At 45.1% G+C, this 25,368-nt stretch overlaps 2 protein-coding genes across 3 annotated transcripts; one reads left to right on the top strand and one right to left on the bottom strand.

The window, feature by feature from the left end:
- The first annotated feature begins 576 nt into the window (after positions 1 to 576).
- On the top strand, positions 577 to 24,673 carry GFM1 (G elongation factor mitochondrial 1). Of its 2 annotated transcripts, none has more exons than XM_074911604.1 (18): positions 577 to 677; positions 1,296 to 1,448; positions 2,128 to 2,260; positions 2,476 to 2,680; positions 3,452 to 3,568; positions 4,118 to 4,268; positions 8,214 to 8,368; positions 9,267 to 9,351; positions 10,329 to 10,466; positions 11,140 to 11,241; positions 11,865 to 11,921; positions 12,319 to 12,456; positions 13,363 to 13,445; positions 20,201 to 20,363; positions 21,457 to 21,601; positions 22,358 to 22,518; positions 23,385 to 23,438; positions 24,241 to 24,673. In XM_074911604.1, exons 1-18 carry the CDS (start codon positions 621 to 623, stop codon positions 24,370 to 24,372), a joined length of 2,229 nt encoding a protein of 742 aa, XP_074767705.1. In that variant the 5' UTR covers positions 577 to 620; the 3' UTR covers positions 24,373 to 24,673. The 2 variants fall into 2 exon arrangements, with proteins under 2 accessions (XP_074767705.1, XP_074767706.1); XM_074911605.1 differs by having other exon boundaries at positions 22,340 to 22,518.
- Positions 13,452 to 19,614, bottom strand: LXN (latexin). The gene is made up of 6 exons (XM_074911607.1): positions 19,472 to 19,614; positions 18,639 to 18,701; positions 17,882 to 18,056; positions 17,176 to 17,312; positions 15,052 to 15,114; positions 13,452 to 13,779 (listed from the first exon to the last, which is right to left on the bottom strand). The coding sequence occupies exons 1-6, from the start codon at positions 19,598 to 19,600 to the stop codon at positions 13,684 to 13,686; spliced, it is 663 nt and encodes a 220-aa protein (XP_074767708.1). The 5' UTR covers positions 19,601 to 19,614; the 3' UTR covers positions 13,452 to 13,683.
- Positions 24,674 to 25,368: the final 695 nt, after the last annotated feature.

Here is a 25,368-nt window from a genome sequence, read left to right as displayed (position 1 = left end):
GTGAGCTACTGGAGAGAGCACTACAGAGTGCTGCATGTGTGTGACTGATTACAGCCTTTTTTTTAAAAAAAAAAAAAAAGTAGTCTGGATTTAACTGAAGAATAAAGCTGTTTTGTCTGCTTTTGGGAGATAATTTTGCAATTACCAGAGCCTTGCAGCTGGCAGGCATTTCTGAAGAGCGCTGCTTTATCAAGACTTTGATCGATTATCAAACTGATAATTGATCAAACTGATAATTGATGAGTCTTCCACGAAGACTCTGATCACTTATCTTCAGGGAAAGAGCCGTGCTGTACTAGCAGCCTAGAAGGGGGTCGGTCAGGAAGATGGTTGTGAGACAGCACGTCTCCTTGGGGGGCAAAGTTAAGGCAATTCCCGTGTCAGGGGCGCTGATTAAACTACTGATGGGCTCAGGCCCGAGAAATCCGACAGGCCTAAGGCGCGGGGACCCCTCCTGCTCGTCGAGCCCCTTCCCCGGCCGGGCTCCGCCCGCCGCCATTTCTCTGAGGCCCCCTCAGGGCCCGGCGGCCTTTCCCGCCTCCCGGCGCGGCCCCGCCGCGCATGCGCGGTGCCCCGGAAGCGGCGGCGGCAGGGCCCGGTGGCGGCGGCCGGAGGGAGCCATGCTGCGGGCCCCGAGGGCCGGCCTGGCGCTCAGCCGCCTCCGGCACCGGCAGCAGGTACCGCCCGCGGACACTTCGGGAGGGGCGGTGGCTGCCGCGGAGCGGGCAGGGCCGGGGCGGGGCGGGACGGAGCGGGTGCCCGGCGGAGGAGGCCTGGGGACGCGGCCCCTCGGGGCCCGGTGAAGGCTCGTGAGGGCCGAGCCCGCCCGCGGGTGAGGGGACGGGGTGACCGTGGGGACGAGCGGGCGGCGGGGAGACCGGACCCAAAATGTCGGGTGCCCAGGCGGGCTCGCCCCGGCGCCGCGTCGGCCTTCTCCGTTACCGGGGGGGGGGCGGGAGGGAGAGGGGAGCGTGGCGGGGAGAGGACAGGCCCGTCCGGAATCACCGCATCAGCCGCAGGGAAACGTGCTGCGACTCGGTCAGCTCAGCAGGAGGCCAAGCAGGGCAGGCAGCATAACGGCGGGGTTTGAAAAGCGGGTCTGGCAAAGCCAGGCTTAGCGTGGAGGGGTTGTCTGGTTCTTCGAGTGCAGTGCAGAGCTCTGAGCGTTTGCGAAGGGCGTTTTGCTGTAAATGACCCATTTGCCATAGAAAAGGTGAGTGACTGGAAATTTGTCGCATGGTGAGCTGCGTTTGATCTGCTCCTAGCTAAAGCTGCGACGATCTCTTGCCTTCCAGTTCCTCCTGAAGTCCTGCAGGCACTGTGCTTCAGGAGTCCTTCCCAACGAGAGGATCCGCAACATTGGGATCTCGGCCCACATCGACTCGGGGAAGACGACGTTAACGGAGCGAATCCTCTTCTACACGGGCAGGATAGCACAAATGCACGAGGTCGGTTTGCAGAGGACCCCAGCGCGTGCTGGGTGCCGTTGTGACACTGCTGTGACCTGTTTGTCTGCAGGGTGCAGTGCTTGGGGTGAGGGAGCTGTGCTTGGTGGGTCCAGTGAGGCTCCTCTGGGCAAGCTGGAGAAGGAATCCTAAAAATCCACTGATTTCTCCGACATCCCTTTAAAAATAAGCAGAGGGTGAGGGGACAGAAAGTATAACCCCTCCTTTACTGCAGTGTTCTTGCTCTTTCAGAGCACTTCAGATCTTATTTCAAGACTTGCTGCTGCCTTACCATCTCCATGGTAGATATACAGGGGAAGATACATGGGGTTTTTGATGTAGTCAAAGATGACTGAAAGAAACAAGGGACATAGGGATATAATTTTTAGCTTCAGGTATGTTCTTTTGTTAAGTTCACAGTGAAGTCTAATTTCCCACAGATTTCTGATAATCTTTTTCAGGAGTGCTACTTAGGAGAGCAAAATACATTAAAGCTGCAGGTGCAGCTGCAAAAAAAAAAAAATCAAACTTGTTTGTAGTTCTGGAATTCTAAGCAATTTTGCCATGTCTGGTTTTCTTCACTGCAGGAAAGGTGACACTCGGTGTATAAAGCATCACTCCTGCACATGCAAAATTCTTAGTAAACTCCCTTGGACTACACTTTTTTTTTTTTTTTCTTAAGGTGAAAGGTAAGGATGGAGTCGGAGCTGTCATGGATTCAATGGAGCTGGAACGGCAGCGTGGAATCACGATTCAGTCTGCAGCAACATACACCATGTGGAAAGACACCAACATCAACATCATAGACACACCAGGTAACGGCAGTTCTGAAGGCGTTACGGTTGCTGCTCCTTCGTGTGTACAGAGAACATGGTGCCATCTTTGTGTTAATCACTCAAGTTGAGCTAACGTGGCTCTTTCTGTAGAGCTAGAAACTGCTTCTGTTGGCTGTTGCTCTTTTCTGCATGTGTGAGAAAACAATTTCTTGTTACCTTTCATCTATGGATAACGGGGTTTTTTTCTTACTCAGGGCATGTGGACTTCACAATTGAAGTGGAGAGATCTTTGCGAGTTCTTGATGGAGCTATTTTGGTTCTCTGTGCTGTTGGAGGGGTTCAGTGCCAGACAATAACTGTCAACAGGCAAATGAAACGTTACAGCGTGCCATTTGTAACATTCATCAATAAATTGGACAGATTGGGCTCTAGTCCAACCAGAGCAGTACAGCAATTGAGGTATTTACCATTTAAAATTCTTGGTGAAATAATTCTGAACTATTCACAGAGCAGGTTAATATATGATTATATACTATATATTATTATATATATAATACATATTATAATACTGAAAAGTGTTCTCTTGTGGGGTCTGTCGTCACAGTTTTGGAGGATAATGCCTGACTTGAGGTTAAATCTTAATCTGACTTACAACAAGCCTCCATTTTCTTAAGAAAAAGAAACGTTAGTGTCAGAGCCCAGGCTTGCAGTGACTGGGAGTTGGGGTTTTAATACTTATTTTGTTGATGGAGCTATATTTGGAGCCACTTTGAAAACAGTTTTTTCATTTTTCCTAGATCCTGGTAGCAAACGTGCTGTAGCTTACAGGGAGATGACACAGGGTCGGAGGGTTTCTAGTTTGGATAGCAGAAGTTCTGCTTGCTCCTTACCTGCGGCCTTTCTGTGCCTAATTTGATCTGTGAGATTCCTGCATTAATTTGTATTGAGGGAGAAGCGACTCCCATGATCAACTAACTAATAATAAACCAGTTTGCGCTGCCTCCTTCCCCATGAAAGTTGGATCTGTTGGGAGATAGAGGGCTGGCAGTTGCTCAGGTTAAAATGCAACTGGGTGTTTTTCATCAGTATTGGTAGATTTTTGGCACTGTCCAAAGAACAAAACATAGTGATTTTGTAGGAGTGGGGTGTTGTTCAAAGACCATCTGGAGCACATATATATAGAAACGACTTTTTTCTTTAACTAATTTCTATTTTTGCTCACTCTTTCAGATCCAAGTTAAATCACAATGCAGCTTTTGTTCAGATTCCAATTGGCCTGGAGGGAAACTTTAAAGGAGTTATAGACCTTATTGAAGAAAAAGCTATATATTTTGATGGCGCGCTTGGGTGAGTTTTGAAACTTGCGTATTTCTTAGCCGGAACTAGTTTTTGTGTGAGGAATTACCTATAGTTTTTCTTCAGAGATGGCAAAAACCTGCTGTTTGGAAAGGTGGGGATGTGGCTTGTGCTGAGGCATCACCCTTCAGCTCTCCAGGTTGCAGCTCTGGAGGGTCAGGTTTAGTGGCTGCAGCGCGAGTTGTTGGCTGACTGCAGCAGCGTGAAGGGGTGGTAGCCACACTTGCCCCCCTCAGAACTGGGAGACTTGCTTCATAACGGGAACTGATAGTGTGTGTTTGGCGTGAGCTTACTGGGGTGAAGATCAGGGGTGGGGGAGGCTGTTGAACAGCTTATTCTGCCTCCTGGCAAACTCCTGCTGGGGTGGGAAGAAACCCTCTCCTAAAGCACCACGAGAACACGCTGATACTCTCCTGTGATTTCAATATCCGTGTCGGTGGCGAATCTTCTCGGGCAGACTGGTCGTCGCAATGGTTAATGATTAAGGGAGGTTTCACGTGGTCTTCCTTTGGAGTGGTGATGTTATTTACGTATGTGTAGCCAGACTCTTCGCTATGATGAAATTCCAGCTGAGTTTAGAGCTGAGGCTGCGGAGAGACGTCGGGAATTGATCGAATGTGTTGCTAACTCAGATGATCAACTCGGGGAACTATTTTTGGAAGAAAAGATTCCTACAGCTGCTGAGATAAAGGTAACGTGATTGTGGTGGTTCTTCCTGTAGTTCTCTTACCTCACTCTTTTGTGTCCCTATCCTCCTCCTTTCCCCAATAAAAAGTTTCTTGACGTCTTGAAGAAATTTTGTTTGCTTCAGTTCTCTGGAATGAGTGTCACCTCCCACAGGTGGACTCCCGCTTCACTGCCAGTTGAGGGCCCATTTCAGATTTGTTTTTTGGTTTGCACTGGCAAGTCTGAGCTTGCGTATGCCCTTTAGGGACCAGCAAATGGCTCAAAGGTCTCTCTAGTCATTTTTGTCATTCTGTTGCCCGTGTTGCAGCTCGATGGCTGTGACTTGCTTCATGTCCCACAGCAAGTCAGTTATGGAGGTGCTGTGAGTCGTCTTTGTGCCTAGGAAATCCTGCCTTGTTTTGTATTTGTACTGATTACATCTGGAGTTAAAAGAGCCATATGCTAGAAGGGAACTGGAATGACTTTATATGGAAACTCTGGAGGAAAAGAATACGTGTCAAAATACAGTTTAAAAAAAAAAAAATTCATTTCTTGAAAGAGCGGGGAAAATTGATCCCTGATTTATTTTATGAAATACTTCAGATATCAAACAGCAAAGGTGCCAGCATAAAAGGATGCTCACAAAAGTCATCAGATGGCTGTAGACTGAAAATTACTTGTTGTCGTGACAGTTTGGTATCCCCGTTGCTTCAAGCACATAACCCATAATAAAAGGTGCAGGGAGGCCTGGGAAGAGCAGCTGCAGTCGTACAGTCTTTATGCGAGTCCTGGCACTGGAACGCACACCAACGAGTGCGTATTCCTTCTTTTAGACCCTTTTACGTCAGACTTGGCAACCTACACGTACCATAGCAGGTTGTTCCGTGGGATGGCAGTCCCTTGAAGGTTTGTAGTTGAGTAATGATGCCTCTTGAGTTCCTGTGGTGTTAGCTTTAGTCAGGACAGGTGCAAAAGCCTGGCTTATCCTAGCATGTGTCACATGTGGACCTGCTTCTGCCATGCCATGAGCATAAAGGCAATCTGAGGCCATGGACCCTTGGAGAAGAAGTGCTAAGCTGGTTCACATTTACCAGGCGGCCCCGGGGTGGGTGTGTAACTCAAGACAACGGCGTGTAGCTGTTGACACGCAGCAGGCTGCTGGGCTTTGTGTCTTGGCAGGCCGTGGTGTGAGGGAACGGCGCTGAGGCCTGATCCCAGCGTGGGTTGTGCCCCTAACGCACGCTCGGTGCAAGGATTTCCGTGACGTGTCATGCTGTTTGTCACCACCTCTTGCTAGTGTTGGGAGTTAACTTGAGCAGTAATCGTCTAGTGCTGGCTGTTAATAGTTATTAATTAGTCAAAGATTTGAAACTGCTACAGGGGACCAGTTGCTTAATGGGATTAAATAAAAAAGTGAGGCCTGATGAGCCCGCTGCAGTGGAGAAGCCTGGCAGGCAGACTGCTTTTTCCGAGAGGTGCTGTTGGAGCTAGAACAGCTTGTCTTGGAGTGGTGTTGTTGCACAGAGTCTCCCGGGGCCTGGAGCCTGCCTGACACGGCACTTGCAGCCTCCTTTTGCTTTTCTTTGCCTGCATCTGGGTGCTTCGGTTGCTGGCTGAAGACGGCAAGCCGAACTGAGACGTAAATGTTAGGAGCAGGAGCTGTTTCTCTGAGTGGAGCCTGCTAGCCAGCTGAGTTCAAGTCAAACGTGATCACTGAGGTTGCTACTTTAAACATAGCTTTGATATTTAAGTCCTCTTCTAAGGATCTGGCGTGGTCGCAGCGCCTCTGTTAGGGTTTGTGGTACTCCCTTTCCTGGAAGTTCCTCACTCTGTCTGTTGGGATATAGAGGACTGGCAGTCCCTCAAAGCTGATGGGTGTTGCAAGTCCTCTTAAGATTTGTTTATTTGAATCTTCATGACCCCTGATTGCTTTTAAATTTGTTACAGACCTTGGGTTTGGAAGGGGTTTTTTAAAAAAAAATAGTTTGGGCTGTACGAGTGATTTACTGGGGAATGATGTCTCTAGGAAGAGTGTACAGGAATCTGCATATCCCAGCTTGGCTTGAGACATGAAAGCAGGAAGAGGGTTTTTTGGATGTACCAAGCAAATGTATCTCATATTGATAACCAGGCGTTTAGTTAGTCCAGTAATTAAATCATATTTTATGAAACCTGAGCTATTCCTGTTGCAAAGCAGCCCTTCTCACTTTGATAAAGACACAAATAGCCATTTTAGAGACCTGTAAGGATCTGTCCTTCACCTGGCAGAGGGAATGGTACTGTTGTGAATGTTGTATTGCTCTAAGAGGTGAGAGATTTTTATCAAGAAGCTATTTTTGATAGCTCCTGCTGGGAGGGAAATCTGTTACCAAGACAAATTTGTCTATTCAGTATGCCTCTGCTTCCCACTTCTGAAAGCCAATTAATTACCGCCCTAATGGCTATAGTATTGCAGATACAGGTTAATTTGTACTAATATGTCCCTGAAGATGGATTTTCTTTCAGTGGCCAGCAGCCAAGTTTCCACTGAAACTTATCTTTTTGTGGAAATGATGCTGAGTATCACTCCTGGATGCCACAGTCGTAGCATATGATGTTTGCTCAAGATCAGCTGCTTAAACATCCCCTAATCTGCTGCTGTCTATAATGCTGCACTCAAGGAACTGATGTGCCCCAGGTACTCAGTGGGGCACTCAGTGACGATAATCTTCACGCAAAAATAAAATTACTTTTTTTCCTGAGGTAATTGTGGATGAGGATAAATTGCAGTCATGTTGCTTCATTTGAAAACGTGGCCAAATAAAAGCACTGGGCATCAGTACAGCGCTCTGGGATCTGCAAACAGGCGTGGGCTGGATGAGCAGAATTGTTGATGGAGGATTTTTTCCTTGCGTTAATTTTGTGAAGTCATTACATCAAGAAATTTAAGGGACTATTGCTCTTTCTGCTAAATAGGAAGACAGCTTAACCGTCTGTCTTTGGGTATTAAATATCGCCCGGGTTAGATGATGTGGTTAACTATCTTGCTCTATCAAGGAGAATTGACTTCTTTTAGCTTATCAAAGAAGAGAGGAGCTGATTTGGTTGGAGCCAGGCCCTCCCAAGCGCAGGGAGGTGGCATCCTCTAGTGGCAGGGAGAGGTGGGGCCGAGTGGCAATCTTCAGTAATTACCTGCAAAGCAGGGCAGGGGGCAGATCACTTCTGACCACCTTTATGGCAGACAGCTACAATCACAGTTCTGGAAGCTGTTGGAGCTCAGTTATGCTTTGCCACGTGTAATTCTTGGGTGAAAGGCACTGAAGAAGCATGAGGTTACCGTGCAGTTAATCTTGCTCAGTTTGCTATGACGTCCCGGAAAGATTCCCAAGACAGTTGGTGCAACTCCAGCTGGTCTGTGGATGAATGTGAATAGCTTTTTCTGCTGTGCTTTTAAAACATTCTTCAAAAAATGATGATTCATTGAGCGTGGCACTTAGCCAAATATCCCTTCCCTACCTAACTTCCTCTTTCGGAAGAGTCTTACATAAAAATATTGAAGCATCTCATCTTACTTTCGCAAATTTAAACGTGTGTTGTTTCCCAACATAACTAAATAGGAGGAATGAGACATTTACAACAAAAATGAAGAATCCTGACTTTACCAGCAGAGAATCAAGAAACCTCCTCTGAGTGTTTTGGGTTATCATTCTATTTCTCTTAGGCATTTTCATTTTTAAGTTGAATTTAAGATGAGGGGGAAAAAAAAGAATCTCACACTTCTCTAGATTTCTGGTGAGCAAGTTTTATGGCAGGCTCTTGTGTAGGGGGTTGTACAGGAGATTCTGGGGGAGCTGCTACTTTACTCCAGGAGTAGAGGGGATCAGCAAAGAGAGAATCTACCCTGCTGCTGGCTTGATACCGTGTCAGACTCCCGAAGCTGTTGCAGGAGGAGAGTAATGATATTTTACATGATCTAACTGATATTTTACAGCTTGCAATCAGAAGAGCAACACTCAAGAAGTCCTTTACCCCAGTACTTGTGGGAAGTGCTTTAAAGAACAAAGGAGTACAGCCGTTGCTGGATGCTGTCCTGGAATACCTCCCCAATCCTTCAGAGGTTGAGAACTACGCTATTGTTAACCAGGGGTAAGTGCACTCATGGGCATACGAAGTGGTCTTGGAATCAGGTTTTGAAGAGTGTAATATATAGCAGGAAACATTACCAATAAAATACCTTTACCATTCGTATTAAATAATGCTGCCATCGTTTTGCATAAACTTTCAAAACGAAGAAAGCTCATCTCTCATTTAAGGATGGCTGTTTATGCTGGTATTTTTAACACACTTTAAATGGTAAATTTGAAAAATTATTATCTGGTGAGATAGTTCTTTTAAAATTAATGGCAACCCTTAAAACCATGCCTGTAGTAGAGGAGAGAGCACATCTGAAATGGGTAAACAATATTTTATTCATTGGACGTGTTTGCTGAAGTAGATGTGCTTCACATGGAACTCAACCTGAGAGCCAGTAAATAGCCCTTAACATGCCCGTCCCGGCTGAGGGGTGGCCATCGGGTCTTTTTAAGGTGTTTGAGTTGTTCAGACAGTGTAATAGCTAAACAGAAATTATGCTGATTAATAGAGTTTATGACTTTTTCTCCCAGCAGTCACCTGACCCTTCAGGTCCTGGTTGCAGCTGTGTCTCTCGCTGCCTCCTGGGACAGACTAAAGCTTCTCACGTGGCTCGTGAGCACTGTCAGAGAGTTACTGCAGTGTCTCTTCACTCTAAAACATGAGTTGTCTGAGTGTATGATTAAGTGCTTTCATGGCAATATAGTTGTAGTGATATTTGTCATAGTTTTGACCTTTTTGGGATCTGCTGCAATTTCTCTGAGACTTTCTGAGCATGTGGGAGCTCCATATGTGAGCACCTTTAAGTCTCTATTAAAAACCTGGGAAACTGAAGGCCCTTGGGATGTTCTGAGGTTGGGCTGCTGTGTTTGCTTCATAACATAAATTCTCTCTCTCCATCCTTGTTTTTAAGGGATTCTGAGGACAAAAACAAGTTTGTATTAAACTCTGCTCGAGATGATTCCCAGCCTTTTATAGCCCTTGCTTTTAAACTGGAGGTAAGCTGTAACCATTTTCCTTTCTAACGCAGCAAAACTAGTAGGGACGTGGGGCATTTCCTGCAGGAGTCGTTGGTGTACGCCACTCCTGCTTGCCCTCAACTATTGCTGCCTTGTCACTGATGCCTGGGAAGTGCCTTTTGTTTGGGGGGGAAAGCACACTAATTTAAAGTTTTGGGTTTTCAGTGTATCTACTTGTGCGTGTAATGGCTTTTTTGCTTGGTCGCTGTGTATACAGTAGAGTTTCCCACGCTACCAGTATCCGACCTCTGTGGAGTAAAAGTTGTGCTCGCTTTGTGTTAACCCTGAAGGAGGAAGGAAGGGATCCAGATTCATTATTTCTGATTGGAGTAGAAAACAGACCAAGTCCAAACAGATGGTACTACCAAAACTTACGTAGAACAGATTTTAAAATCAGTTTATGTTTAAATTAAATTAAACTACTTCTAAAAAACTGATTTCAACCATAAAATCCACAAATGTATCAAACGTTGCCAATTTGGAAGGTTTAAAATGGGTTATGTACCTCAAATACTTTGTGGTTTTCTTAGTTAAAACCTGAATGCTTGGGGGTTTTGTGGGCTTATTTCAAATATTTTCAGAGAAAAATCCTGCTTTTAAGTTGAAGAGAGTGGAACACAAAGTCAGAGAGGAAAAAGGACTCAGTTTTAACCAAACAAGTTGTTTGCTACCTAGAGAGGAGCAGTTCAGATTCTCATATGGCCAGATTGCTCGTTAATGTTTGCCTCTGTTGAGAAAGTTTAAGAGTGCTAAAATTGGTGAAGTCAAGAAAATTGCCAGGAGATGCCAAGTTCTGTTCCAGAGCCAAGGGAAAGCTGAGACTGCATTCGCAAAAGTTTCCTGTGTAAATTAAAACCAGAAACATTTAGTCGTTCACCACAGACTCTGCTTTGACTAGTTAGAGGTCTTGATTCCCAGAATGATTTTATCTGATTTTGAATGAATTTTGATTCCAGGCTGGCCGTTTTGGGCAATTAACCTACATTCGAGTTTATCAGGGGATGCTGAAGAAATCTGATTATATCTATAACACTAGGACTGGGAAGAAAGTGCGTGTACAAAGACTTGTCCGGATGCATTCAGACAACATGGAGGTGAGTGTGCCAGGCACCGTCCACACGAGCTGCCTTCTGAGCCGCTCGGACTAAACAAGCTTCTTGCTTTTCAACGAAGGGATACGTCTCAATTCCTGCTTCTGTTGTTAATCCCTGCTTGCCTGTGGCACTTTATAGAGCTCCACAAGAAACTGGAATGATCTCTAGTGTCTTTATTTCCACCGAAGTGGAAGAATCTTTGCCCAAGAAGGGTTATAAAATGGCTTTGAGGTGACGGCTACAGAAAGCCAGCTGTGCCATTATCCTTGCTTCTGGAGAGGGGAAATAGGATTGGCAAAATACACAAAAAAAGCGTTCTTGCATGTGATTATTCAAGACAATTTTTAAACTAAAAATCGATACTCAAACTGCTGCAAATACTACCCTTTCCTGTTTAAGATCCCTGAACTCTACAGTTGGGTCGGGACTGCCTGAAATATAGCATGTGGCTTGCTTCACATCCTTAAACTAGAATGTTAGCGTCCAAGCTACGGGCTCCTTTTTGTGCTTTGGATAAAGAGTAGATTCACTGAGCATTTTATCAAAGCTGGAATTTTCGACGGAGCTTAACTTCAAGCTTTTAAACACAGTATTTCTATATCTTCTTAAAACCGGCTGTCGTTTATAAAATATCGTTCAGTGTTATCTAAATAGTAAACTTTTCTTTCTTAAGGATGTAAATGAAGTTTATGCAGGAGACATATGTGCACTGTTTGGAATCGATTGTGCTAGTGGTGATACGTTCACGGATAAAACCAGTACTGACATTTCCATGGTGAGTACCCCCTGGCATCTGTGTGCCTCATGCGTTGGACTTTACCAGGATTTTGTTGTAAGAGTTTGTAATCGTTTGTTCCATTTAAATATTTTTTGATGTATATGTGCAACTACAAACATTTTTGGTGGTGATTTGTTATACCTGAAGGAGCCTAAGTATATAGAAGTACAGTATGTGCAAGAGAGATACACTTCTGTTACTACGCTCGGCATCAAATATATTACTTCAGTGGTAGCAAACCGTTCTGGGCTGTTAGAAGTGGATGCTGTTACCCAAAAATACTAAGCTATGTATTTGTATGTCTATTTAAATACATCGGTTCTATTTATTTACAAAATCTGATAGGAAGCAGAGTCTTCTAACTAGTGCGAAATCCAGGGATCAACTCACACCTAGGAAACGGCGTTGGAAATACTGTGGTTGGCGTTAGAGCCTTGTAGTAATCCTCAGGAGAGTCACGTCGGTTTGTGACGCTTTAATATTAGATACAAGCCAGATGAGTAAAGCAGGCATCCCTGTTTGTAACCCTGAGTTCTCATCATCCAACTTTCCTGGAGAAATTACATCGCCAGGCGAAGTGGAACTCAACTGTATGATCTCTTCCTTTGTGGTCGTTGCAGGAATCAATTCACATCCCTGATGCTGTCATTTCAGTAGCTATGAAGCCTTCCAATAAGGTAGGAGCCTGTGAATCAACCTTTTCCTCACCGAATTACCTTTCCTCTGCTCCTTTTATGATTTTATGCAGGTTAGCAGTTAAATATGGCACCACAGACTAAAATGAGCCGTGTTTGAAAATGTTCTGTCCAAAGTATTTAAGATGCTATTCGAATAACTCAGCGTGTGACTGTGTTAGATGGTATCAGCCATAAACAAGATGCGTGTCTTTGACCTGGGTGAATGTGGACTTGAAGTAACTAATAAATACAGCAATAAATGTATGGCTGTGTTTCAGAAAATAACCTCACGAGGCTAGAAGTGCTAAGCAGTTGATAGGAAAATTTGAGGCCTTTTTTGTTGTGTGACTTCCGGGTGTTGAGTTAATGTTTTCTGGGGTGTGTAATTGCTTTTCAGAATGACTTTGATAAATTTTCAAAAGGCCTGAACCGCTTTACAAGGGAAGATCCGACTTTTAGAATCCATTTTGATGATGAGAGCAAAGAGACCATTGTTTCGGGAATGGGGGAACTGCACTTGGAAATCTATGCTCAGGTAATTTGGAAAGCAGATTCCATGGCTTCTCCTTTTGACCTGTTTTCCCACCCAAGAATTCTCCTTCCTTTCTGGCTGAGACCAGAATCTGCAGGTGGCCTAACTGACCCATCAGGTTTACAGGAGGTTTTGCAGATGCACAGCTCCACTTGCTTTTGTGTAAATCAAGGTCATAGTGTGAAAACAATTTTGAGATCTTCCCAGCAGAAAGCACGGTGGCATTAATGTGAATGATACCAGCTGCTTGGGGAAGAGCTTCACTTCTTAGTCAGCTTCTGAAGATTCCTTCTGTCCAGGGCTTCTATTTTAAAGGCTTGTAATCTACTTAAAAATACGGCAGGCAGAAGTTTCATTTACTTTTTGGTTCAAATCCATGAAAAAATGTTGTATTAAGCACTACACTTTGTTTTAACAGCCTTTGCTTCTAATGAATTTTACCATTAGCCATTTCCTATGGGAGAGAGAAATATTCTGTGTTTTTAAATGTATCATTCTATAGTAAGAGATGATGCAGGCAGGAGGGAACAGTTACAGAGATTTATTTGTTGCTTTCAAGTTGATGTCTATATTTTATTTTGGTCTAACAATAGTGTATATAGAATGTTGACAGATTGAAGAAAAGATGGCTCTTGTCTTGGAGATCCTCAGTAAACTAATTAATGCGGTTCCCTTTCCCTGTATCTAAAACTATAGCCCCTAATCAAGGATGACCGCAGAATGACAGTGAATAATTTACAACATTTAAAGAACAAAAAAACCAAACCACCAAGACCCCAAAAATCAATCCAAAAAACTGGTTAACCCTGATTAAGTTTCTTATTTCAGAAAGATCTGTAAGTAGAATAATTTCCAATGTATTGTTCCAGCGGAACAACCCTGTATTTCATGCTGCTTTTTTTTCTGCAGCGAATGGAAAGAGAATACGGTTGCCCTTGCACCATGGGAAAGCCAAAAGTTGCCTTTAGGGAGAGCATCTCCGCACCTGTGCCGTAAGTATTCTTTCTGGTAACAAGTTTTTAAAATTCATTTTGGTGCAGAATTTTTTCATGTAGCAGAGAAAGTGCCTTTTGCATTGTCAGATCAAAGCACAACGTACAGGAAAAGCTTAACTGAGGCAGGACGTTTTTTTCTTGTACCTTGATTGCATCTCCCCCCTCATCACTTAGCTGCCCTCCCTTCAAATGCTCGTCGGAGTGTTTGAGGTTCCGTGGCGGTGTCAGGGCTCCGTCATTCTGGTGCCTCTTTCGGCTGACGGCTGTCCCGTGTCACCTCAACACCGTGCTGGGGGTGCCAGAGAACTGTCATTTGCCAGGGAATGATCTCCTGTGGGTAGAAGAGAAAACTCGGGGAAGAACTTTCTTTGAACACTGGCCAGGACTGGTGCTGTAATCCAGCCATACCTGGGCTGACCGTAAGCAGGTTGATGGAGCAGCAGTAACAGTGCAGGGTAAGCACTGTAACGTGCCGTCCTGCAGCCTCTCCAAATAGTTGAATTTCTCCTGCAAGCTTTTTTCAGCCTGTGTTGTGCTCCACGCTGCTGCAACTCCATTTTGCTTTCTTCTAGGCAAGTTTTGCAGCTCGAGCATGTCCATGTTGGATTACCCCTCTCACCATTAGTGCTAGTGCCCCTTCACTAAACAGAGCACAGTGAAGAACCTGTGCTTTTGTTCTGCCCTTAGCTACTACGTTGCAGGAACTGCTCTTCATGGAAAATTTAGGAACTAAAAGCACTGTAGATGCCCCAAGATAACAGAGAGTGCAGTGGGGTAGGAAGCAGTGGAGCTAGAAGTGGGAGTGAGGTCTCCGTTACCAGTGGATGATTTATTACAGGAGGTTGCTCAATTGAGAACCTTTCAAATTTTCTGCATTTTTCTTACAAAAACATGAGCTCAGATCACAAAATGATGATGGAGAATGGCATACAACATCAGTGCTGTTCTGGGAACTAAAGTTTCTGCTGCTTGCTTCTGTGAGCTACTGGGATGGGTGCTGCCTCTGTGTACTGGTCCAGCACGCTGTCCTCTAATGTAGAAGCACTCTGCAGCTCCAGCCAGGCTGCTGGCAGCTGCTCCATCCCAGTATACCTGGCCAGTTTGGCAATGGGATCTCCCAAGAGGAGAGAGCCGTGAATGACCCCTTTGCAGAAGGGGCTGTTGGGCGTTGGAATGGGCTGCCCAGGGCAGGGGGGAGTCCCCGGGATCCCTGGGGGGGTTGAAGAGTCGGGCTGAGCCAGCGCTGAGGGATCTGGGGGAGTTGGGAACGGTCAGGGGGAGGGTCATGGCTGGGCTGGAGGAGCTGCAAGGGCTTTCCCAACCAAATTGATTCTGTATATTGAACCCCTGCCACTCCCAAGGAGGGCCTGGAAATAGCTGAAAATTACCATCTGCTGACACAAGGTGGAGACCTGGTGTCTCCCACCTGCAGAGGGGCAGACGCTGAGACTGGGGGGTGATGGCTGCTCTGACCTCTCCTGGTTTGCTAACTGACCTGCAGGCATCCGGCCTGTGACCCCCCCCAGATCTGCAGAGTTGGAGGTTATGCTTTTGGCAATCTTAAAACAAAACAGAAAAAGCCTTTTTAGAAATACGACTTTACCTGGGTCAGCATTTCGTGAAGTAGAATCTTGTAGTCAAATTCAAGATACTCATCGCTTCTTTTCTGGAAAAACAAGATGAAAGGGGCTGAATTTGGGGCTTCCCCCCCACCTTAAAAGTAGTGAATCAGTTCTCTTTAGCTGGCATAAAAACTGTCTGACACATTTCAAACACAAGTGGCAGCTCCTATTGACAAATAAAGCAGATGGAGTTTAGTCACTATAGCAAAATGAAAAGATAGTTTTGTATTTCTGTGAACCCCAAAATTGCATTTGAGAGACTGCGAAACTTAAAACTATGCTAATTCTTCCCTTGAAGAAGCTCGATACATCTCAACTTCAGGAATTCATTTGGGAAGGGAACACCTGATTCTATAAAGTGTCAGTTTAGCCCAAATAATCTAAATAAAATTGTCAGGAGCATAAGACTTGGAGGGAACTCCAGAGGCCTTATAGTGGCTAAGAAGTTATCAGTGTTTGTGTGAGAGACAGAATACCCGCTGGCCTTTGGAACATTCTCCTTGTGTATCTATTCTTCAGCAAAAAGAAAAAGAACAAAATCACTAAAGAGAGGTGACAGCTGGTTTAGTTTAACAGTCTCTGTCTGCCTCATCCTTAAATTCATCTGGTGTGTTAGAGGGTTTTGAGATCTTGCTTGTGCACAGCCCTGCAGCGTCTGTGAGCTGCTTTCAGACAGCCATCAGAGGGAGCAAAACGTTAACAAATCCTGCTCCCAGAATGAGTTCCTGCCTTTCCTTCACACCCAGAGCTTCGGGGGAATCCACCAGCTGTTCTGAGTGAAAAAACATACGTGCTCGGGAAGTCTGTTCTGAAGACTCCTGATGTATTGGGTTTTCTAAATACAAAGTCCTGCTTCTTTATCCTAGATTACATACTAAATTTCCTTGAATTTGAAGTTGACCGTCCTTTTAGGAGTTATTCTTAATTCACAGCATGTATTCTTCAACTAGAGAAGAACTGGGAGAATCTGTAGCATTCTATTAATTAAAAAAAAAAAACAACAAACAACAAAACCAAAATCTTTGCTCTGATAACTCTTCTGAAAGCAAGCTGCTTTAAGCCTGTTCCAGGCAAGAAGTCTGCAAGGCCTGTTGATGGTGGCAGCTAATGACTCGATTAATTTGAACAGCCATGGTGAGATTGGCCAGTCATTTTTATTTCTTAGCTTAGAGCAGATCCAGATCTGTTCAAGATAAACACAGCACTTGTAACCACTCAGAAATAAGCAAAAATAGGAAATATTTTGTCCTGAAGTATTCTGTTCCCTTTCTCGTGACATATGTCTTCCTGAATTCAATTTGCATATTGTAAAGTTAACTGATGCTTATCAGGCTAATGTAAGTCTTAAGAGCTCAACTAAAAATTAATTTTAGGTTCCCATTCCCATCCTCCCCCCCCCCAAAAAAAAAAAAATAAAATTAGTAAGTTTGGGAAAAACAGAATTTTAAAAGCTGATGAGAGAGGAGTTAAATCAATATTTTCAATATTTTCTTTATTAATAAGCATTCTGAAGTGAACTAACAAATGGATGGAGACTGCAATACTGCAAACAAAAGCAACGTAAATTGTGTCTTAATGAATTTGAAGTGCAGCCCGTTGGTATTTGTCTAGACAGAGAGATGTCGAGCAGTATTACAGTGACTGATTGCTAGATCAGGTGTAGATCAAGAGCTAAAGGACAGTATTCCAGTGCAGGTTATGCAGATACAAGAACACTGTCAGCTGGGCCTGCACTACAGATGAGAGGCAGAAAAGTAATATAAAATTGTAATCAACGTGATGACTTCCGAGTGGAAGAGTCAATCTTAACTTAAGTAAACATAGAATACTGCTCTTGCCAGGAAGACACAGCTTCTATAAGCAAAATTTATAGAGAAGAGTGGTGATGGAAATAAACACTCCAGCCATCAGTAAAAGCCTTCCTGATTTGGTAGAGGAAAGGGGCAGGAAAAGCAAACACTGGCTTAAAAACGAACCAGACCAAGAAATGCAGACACAATTGAAGTTTCTTGCTTAAGAACTTTGCTTCATCTGTGATCCAGTACACACACAACTGCTTAGCTCCAATGTACTGTATTTATTGCAGGGCATTGATGGTAACTTACCACTTGCTTCACGTGTTTAATTTGGGCAAGTTGGAACTTTGTGTTTTCAGTCGAGTTCTGCCACATCACATAGCCAGAGGCGACCCACGCTAGCAGGTGGATGGGCTCCATTTCTGGGGACACGTTGCCGTGGTTGTCTGCAGACAAAACGAACAATATCCATTAAGCAAGATCCGTGGAGTTGCAGCTGTTAACAGAACCTTATCACCTCAAGTCACTCCCTTACATTCCTTGCTGTGTCACACATCTTCCATAGCAGCTTGGAAGAGCTGCTACATCACCGCTGTGTTTTCCTCCCACTTCTCTCTCTTAACTTGTATTCTCTAAGGTCTCCAAGGCAGGGGTTGCTCTAAAGTAAGAGCAGACCCTAGTACCACAGTTGGGGTGTCTGATGCCCTACTCCAGGGCCAGCCACAGCAGTGAGCAGGGCGCTGGTAAAGACAGAGGAAGCAGTAGCAGGTGGTTTTCAGGAACATGCAAATCACACGTCGATTCTAGTTTCAGAAATGGTGAAGAGATTTAGTCGTGTTGTGACTGACACACCACCCCGAGTAAGAGAAAGTGAAGCAGCACGTGTTCAGAGTAGGGCTAATGGCCCAATTCCCCCTGGTCCTGGCTTCTTACACAGACCACCACCAGCCGAGCTTCTGGCCACGAAGCACGTGGGCTCAAGAATTTCCTTCTCACCCAACCCCCTTCCCTGTACCTGGTATGTTTTCTGCCACAAGCTCTTTTTCCAGGCTCTTGATTCGATTGTAGAACACATTATCTGCTTCATCTGTGTTCTTAAGTTCCCCTTCAAGAGTGAATTGCACATCGGGAGCAATGTTTTTGTTGCCCAGATGATAAAGAACCTCAGCAGTGCAGTTAACAGTATTGTCCTGTTAGAGAGTTAATTAGGTGTATTAATATTTGATTAGATACATGTATAATATTGGTAATGTTATAATATTGGTAACTTGTGCTTCTAAAATGTTTTTTTTTTTTTTCTTTATGTAGTTGCTGTTTTCTCTGAGACTGGCCCATAGAGATTTGTGATTATTTAAGACAAGGTTAAATTCATAGTATTTCTGTGAATATGCTATAAGAGCAGTTTTCTTCCTGCAGTGATAGAAAAGGCGATGTTTGTGGTGCAGAATGTCACTTGTGCTATTCAGTTGGAGTAATGGGTTCAAATAACTTCATTTTGAAATTGAACGACACTGGAATGTCCTCAGGTATTTTCTTGACTCCCAGTGGTAGGGACCAGGGCTTTTATGGTGTAAGAAATGGGGGTTCCCTTTTGGTAAAATTGAGCCTCTTTTTTTTTGCCTGATTTGCAATATAGCAAAATCTGAAGCACAATACCAAGCATTATCAACTGCTGTGTCCGCTGGGATCAGCAGCATAAAGCGATGGCTTTTATTACACATCAGTGGTGCCAACTTCTGCCCCCAGAATGTATCGGATAAATCTGAACTCACTTTGTCAAGGACATCTTCTAACTCCAATTCCAGATGGTACTTAGGCCCAACACCATCGATGTCCTAAATAAGGAAAACATTAAGAACATTTATTTTGTAAAAAGTTGAATTACTTTGCGTTGTGGAATAGATTGTAGTTGTGAGACACGCTGCGGTGGTGCTCGTGAAGAGTTAGGATCTTCTTTTAGTTCTGCCTGCTGTGTTAAGATCGGTCGTTTAATATCCCCTGAGGACTATCTCCTCGCCCGTTCCTAGTCTTAGATATTACTTAATTGTCATATTTGGGCTCCCCGTGTGATCGTGTGCAGTAACGTGCTGCTTGGGTAAATACCCAGGCGAGAGTTAATGGGGCTCCTTGCCTTAAGTCACTTCATTATGAATTGTATCAGGGCATCATATTTTTTGGGTAGTGACTTAAGCAGGTTCATTCAGCGATGGCCCCTGTTTTGGCAGGTTTAGCACCAAATCTAGGACAGCTCGGGGGGGGCACAGTTGGGCCTGTCCTGGCCAGGAGAAGATCATCCTCGGCCTAAGTCCGGTTCAGCAGGGGCCGGTGCCCTGCTGGTAACCAACTGCCCACGTAACCACCCAGCCGGTAACCACCCAGCCGGTAACCACCCAGCCGGTAAGCGCCGGCCCACCGCGGGCAGTGCGGCCGGCAGGGCCGGTTTGCCAGCCGGAGGGGAGGCAGCGGGGCCAGCCCGCCCGGTGGGACTCTGCCGGGCTCGCCCCCTCCCGGCCCGCCACTTCACCCCGCCGAGGAGACGCCGCAGGGAACCGGGGGACGGCCCTGGCCCCGCTCCGCCCCGGCGGCCGCCGCTCCCGGCCCTCACCTCCGCGCAGGCCCGGCGCAGGGCCCGCAGCGCCAGCCCGCGCCCGGGGCCGCCCCGGCGGTAGCAGATGTAGCCGGCGGCCAGCGCTGCCGCCCGGGTGGCCGCGGAGCGCCCCGGCGGCAGCTCCATGGCGGCGGCGACCCGCTTCCTCCTCCCGCAGGAAGCGGCCGGGGCGGAGCGGGGCGGCCGCCGGCCCCAGCCCCCGCCCTGGGCCGGGCACCCCGCCGGCGGGTGTCGAGAGACCTTCAGTCCTCCCAGGTTCGCTTAAACGGTATTTAACAGTTCACGTTTCGCCGCTTTTCCCCTTGACGAGCCTCTCGTTCAAAACTGTAGGTGTGTGCAGAAACAACCAAAAAACCCTTGTTGTTTAGTCAATGAAAAGCCCAAGCCTAAAGGTGAGGAGGAGGCTTTACGAGCGTTGCTTGCCACACAGAGAAGCAGCTTGTTTTTGTGATGGTTTTCTGAGTGATTTGACTCATCGCTTCTGAGCGATTTGACTCATCACAATCTCTCAGCTTCCCAGTGGCAAGATGAAGAATCGTGGTGTTCCCTCTTCGGGCACTAAATACCCTCAGCGGTTGTTTGAGCTGCTGAAATTTGGGTTACACGTAGCCAAATGCAATATAAAACAAAATGCAGAATGGGAACTTTTTCCTTAGAAGACTGTGGTTAAAGCATGGTTTGTTTAATGAGTAACATCTTATTCTGGGGGAACTTGTTTGTTCTTAGGTTTGAATTTACGCACAAGAAGCAGACGGGTGGAGCAGGCCAGTACGGCAAAGTTATAGGTGTTCTTGAGCCCCTGGATCCGGAGGACTACACAAAATTAGAGTTTGAAGACAGAACTATTGGCACAAATATCCCGAAACAATTCATACCCGCTGTTGAAAAGGTACAAAGCGTTTGCGTGCGTATATAAGAAATACTGATTTTTGTTTTCCTGCTCTACCGTCCACGTTTACCGAGCCCATCTCACCCCAGGCAAGGAGGCTTTTCCCCTTACTTCAGTGGAAGCAGAATCACATTTGCGTGGCTTTGCTTAATATCTTACATTCCTAGGTTTTCCACATAATTTAGAAGCTGCTGCTTGTTTTCCTTGGTGGTGTGTGCTCGCTCTATTTCCATAGCAGTGCCTCGGTGCAAAAGTTGGGCTTTCCTTTCTTACAAACAAGCCTCTTTCTGTTGAATCCACTTTCTAACAGCCCTCTTCTGCTTTTGATTGTGACCACATGATTCTCATCTCTAACCCCCAAAAATATGTGACTTTTTTGGTGACTTCTCTGAGGCCAGTTTTGTAGAAAACTGTAATTAAGCTAGATTTTCTGCATGAATTGCCAAATATTCTCTCTTTTTCATCTCTTCTGCAGACTTCCTCTGTGTCTGCCTCTCTGTAACTGTATAATTTATCACATACTGCTTTAAGTAGTACCTACCATGATCTCTGAATTCCTATCATAATGGAACAACCTAAAATATTTCCTTCACTATTCCATGATGCAACACTTAAAGATTTTTGCCAAATCCTGGAAAAAGCATGCAGCCTTAAAAGAATCTTGTTCTTCAGTCAAGTGGTTAGAGTAGTGCTTCCCACATGGAGCATGCTTTTGGGTTTTGATCATGCAGTCTCTTAACAGAGCAAAACCCCGAGTACATTTTTTTTCTTGTCCTTAACTTGTTACGGGATTTCTGTTTTTAAAAAATACCACTATCAAACTGAGGTGCCAAAGAGTGATAGTACAGAGTTTTCAAATCCTTGGGAATGAGAGGTTTTCCCCACTGTTATGTTCTTCCATCACCTTATCAAGCAAGAGGGTCCACTGGGGAGATACGGGATTGCTGTTAAAAATCGTGAAAGGTTTGGGGGGTTTTTTTTGTTCTTGTTGGTTTTTTAAGTTTAATGTCTTTCACAGGCTGTTGTTAGTGGTACTCTTTTTTAAGCTTCACTTTGGTCTACAAAGTACTAACTTGGAGCTGTTATTTGACAGGGCTTCCGAGAAGCCTGTGAAAAAGGGCTGGTGTCAGGGCACAGGATATCTGGAGTGCGGTTCGTCCTGGATGATGGTGCACATCACATGGTGGACTCCAATGAAATCTCCTTCATCAGAGCAGGAGAAGGAGCCCTAAAGCAAGGTACAGAGTTGGTCATTTGAACGCATAGGCCTGCTGGCTGCTTTGTTGTTGGAGCTACATTTACTGACCTCACAGAATCAATTTGGTTGGAAAAGCCCTTGCAGCTCCTCCAGCCCAACCATGACCCTCCCCCTGACCGTTCCCAACTCCCCCAGATCCCTCAGCGCTGGCTCAGCCCGACTCTTCAACCCCTCCAGGGATCCCGGGGACTCCCCCCTGCCCTGGGCAGCCCATTCCAACGCCCAACAGCCCCTTCTGCACAGAAATCCTTCCTCAGAGCCAGCCTGACCCTGCCCTGGGCAGCTTGAGGCCATTCCCTCGGGGCCTGGCGCTGGCTCCTTGGCTCAGGGCTCCAGGACCTCCTTTCTGTAGGTTCATTTGCTGCCTGGTGTGTCCATACATACCGTTAAAATTTGGCCAGTTGTGCAGAGCAGAATATACATGCGAGTTTACAGAAATTTTGAGGGAGGTGCAATAATTCCTGTAGTTGTATAAAGGAAGTCCTGCTTTTCTAGAATAAAGAAACACCAACAGCTTCATCCTTACACAGGTATGAAAATGTTTTCTCCAACCATGTGCCTCCCAGCACTGCAGTCTCAGGAATAATCAGCAAGGGAGGTGGAATTCCACATAGCCAGTTATTGTTTTCCCCCACTGATGTGACACAACACACGTCTTTGCTACTCACAGAGATATCTCGAATTACACCAGGCTTGTTCTTCATGTTTGGTTATTTAGTTAAGTTTTTTTCTGCAGCTATGGAAAACGCCACTGTGCGTATACTGGAACCCGTTATGGCAGTGGAGGTGATGGCACCCACCGAATTCCAGGGAGCAGTGATAGCTGGAATTAATCGCCGGCACGGAGTGATCACAGGACAAGATGGCACAGAGGGTTACTTCACTCTCTACGCTGAGGTTGGTGGTGGTTGCTGGTTCCTGACCTTTTCTTTCCCCACTTTGCCTTTTGACTGTGTTACTGTTTTATTTATTGACTCGTACACGTAAACTCGCAGCCGGGTTTTTCAGCAGATAAACATAACATCCGTTTTTCAGTGGATAAGCATAACAGTAATTTTCAGCTCCGGGCAGCGTATTGTGCTTTTAAAAATCTCGCTCCAGAGAAGCCAGTTTACTAACCCGAAATCCCAGGGTGGCGGAGAAAGGAGCAGAACTCAGGTTTCCTGAGATGGGCTGAGGGTGCTACCTCAGAGTGAAGGAAATCTGTGTGGCAAGACAGGGTTCGAGGGGAAGATCTCCTTCTCAGCTGTTACCTGCACTGACTGTAATAATTACAGATAAATGCAAATGACTTGTTTTCAGTGTTCCTGCTTTTATGTCCCTTCCAAAACCGTGTTTGTTCTCGTGTCAGGGCGTAGAGAAGTGTCTGTCTAACAGCAGGGGTAGGGGAAATCACCTCAGCAAATCCTTAGCTATCGACAAATGACACGCTGCGTCGCTCCCGCTCCTTAAATCACATTTAGAGCTGCAGTTATTTCAGACGTGACGACCTCTTGCTGGGTGACACTTCACTGAATTCAGGACACTCCAGTGTCTGGTGCATTCAGACTCTGAGATTTGTGGGGTTTCCTGCTGAAAACACATTGTGGATATAAATTAGTTGAAATAAGAGGTATCTTACAAAAATAGATAATTAGGTCAGTGCTCTTTACAGAGAGCACCAGATTTTACTCTTTGTATTGTAATTGAGATTAATTGGATAATAACCTAAAGCTGATGGAGAAATACCTGGTTTTTACAATGTTAGTCTGCTTGGATTTTAGGTGCCACTGAACGATATGTTTGGATATGCCACGGAGCTGAGGTCTTGCACAGAGGTAAGTACTCAGTACTTTTTGCTAGAACGTGTTTATTTCTGTAAATGAAGTTAATTCTGTAAATCACCTTTATTTCTGTAAATGCTCATTTACAGAATGATCGTTTACAAACGCATCAGCACACACCTAGCATACGCAGCAGTAAAAGTCAAACACAGAATAGTAGAATAACCTTAGAGTTTTTACTGTTGCTTTAACTGCTTTTTAATTAACATAGCCATCGTTAGCGTTAGTGTCATTTCTGGCCAGAGAATCCTGTCGTGCTTTGAGGAGGGAAGAGATTCAGAGTCGTAAGTAATATGAAGCGATAGGTGTGAGCATTATGCTCACAGGCTGGAGAAGTCGAGGCGTAACCCCCTTCAGTGACAGATTTTTGACAGCAGTGCTCACGTTACTAAGATGTCCCTTTTTAACAACACATACAGCTGTAGTTGTGTGCTCGTGGAAAGCTTTTGAACGGGTGAGTTTGTGCGATGTACAATTCACTGTTCTGCGTCTCGTGAGGCGCCAGCGCCCCTATTTGTGAGTGCCCCGGGGGGCTGGTTGTTAACACCACGATCGTTGTCCGGTTTTGAGCAGAGCTGTCACGTTGATGAGAGGGGGACCACGGGCAACCTTACACTCTTGTGTCAAAGAAATAACACTCAGATGGTGCTTGTGTGGATTTCTGTATCGTACGTACACGGTGGTTGTGTCCACCCCTGGAAATGGTGATCGGGTGTTGCCTCATGGACAAGGTGTGGCCTGCTGCTGTAGGATTACACATTTGGCATCCTCTTTTTGTCTTTTTCCAACTCTCCAGGGAAAGGGTGAATATACAATGGAATACTGTAAATATCAACCATGCTTGCCCAGCACTCAAGAAGAAATAATTAACAAATACCTCGAAGCAACAGGGCGACTTCCTGCAAAAAAGGGCAAAGCCAAGAGCTGACTTTTCTCGTCTTGAGTATATTGAACAGTTTTTCACGCTTTTCTCTGAAAGCTCAGCTGCTCAAGCTGCAGAAGCAATCGAGGCTGGCTGGGTAAGTGCTGGCTGCACTGGGACTTGGACTTGTAATTTCATCATAATCATAATCATCCTTTGTGATATTCTCAGAAGCCACCGGGAGATTGCAACGGAATTGTTCCCATGTAAATGCTGCTCAAGAACAAAATATATAAATGTTAAAACACTGATGAGAATGTCTTGAAATTTGTCTTAATCCGTTTGTATTAAAATAATTTTAATTTTTTACGTGCTACATCATTGTTTTGTAATTAGGCATTGTTTTCTAATTTTGTAATTTCGGGAACGGCACGCGGGGGTTGCTGACGGTGCAAGGCGTTGGGAAGGAGTTGGGGATAGTGTACGTAGGTGTTAACTCTTTCCAAAGCTTTGAACAACGAGGGTTTATTCTGTGGGCTTGCTTTTATGGCTCTTTGTTTGAAAACCCAACAGAAAAATGCCTTTTTCCCGAATCTCACAGTCCAGAGGGCGTGTTGCCGATGATGGGAATCGGTTGAAAAGATCTCACTCACTCTTAGATAAAACAAGGGCATTATAGTTAGGGGAGAAAGAGACGATATTAGCATCCTTTTTTTTTAAAAAAAAAAAAATTGCTACCAGAAGATCCACGCTGAATTTTGTGTGCTTTCTCTTCCTGCCCTACTCAGCCTAACAGCATTTTGTCCAGACTTCCAGTAAACAGAGAATGAAGTTCCAGTTCAAAACCAGCAACATTCCTGGCACGGGATTGCGCCTGATGTTTATCAGACACAGACAGAGCTGTAATGGCTGGGCTGCTGCTCCTCAGCCTTCACAGAAAGACACTGAAAATAATTTATTTTAACCTGGGGAAAAAAAAAAAAAAAAAAAAAAAAAGTACCATGCTGGAGATTTGTCAGGGGTATGTAACTGTGAACTTGGTTGCATCAGTTGTATATGAGT

The sequence above is a fragment of the Athene noctua genome, chromosome 8 (assembly GCF_965140245.1).
Source record: "Athene noctua chromosome 8, bAthNoc1.hap1.1, whole genome shotgun sequence".
NCBI lineage: Eukaryota > Metazoa > Chordata > Aves > Strigiformes > Strigidae > Athene > Athene noctua.
This window is presented reverse-complemented; position numbering and strand designations above follow the sequence as displayed.

What these genes read in the sequence shown, in the direction of transcription:
- LXN (XM_074911607.1), bottom strand. Translation starts at nt 19,600, where the DNA reads ATGGAGCTGCCGCCGGGGCGCTCCGCGGCCACCCGGGCGGCAGCGCTG. An exon ending in TGTGGCAGAAAACATACCAG is followed by an intron (nt 17,313 to 17,881) that starts GTACAGGGAAGG and finishes TTTTGTCTGCAG; the next exon opens with ACAACCACGGCAACGTGTCC. An exon ending in TTAAACACGTGAAGCAAGTG is followed by an intron (nt 15,115 to 17,175) that starts GTAAGTTACCAT and finishes TTGTTTTTCCAG; the next exon opens with AAAAGAAGCGATGAGTATCT.
- GFM1 (XM_074911605.1), top strand. Translation starts at nt 621, where the DNA reads ATGCTGCGGGCCCCGAGGGCCGGCCTGGCGCTCAGCCGCCTCCGGCAC. An exon ending in ACTTGGAAATCTATGCTCAG is followed by an intron (nt 12,457 to 13,362) that starts GTAATTTGGAAA and finishes TTTTTTCTGCAG; the next exon opens with CGAATGGAAAGAGAATACGG. An exon ending in ACTTCACTCTCTACGCTGAG is followed by an intron (nt 22,519 to 23,384) that starts GTTGGTGGTGGT and finishes CTTGGATTTTAG; the next exon opens with GTGCCACTGAACGATATGTT.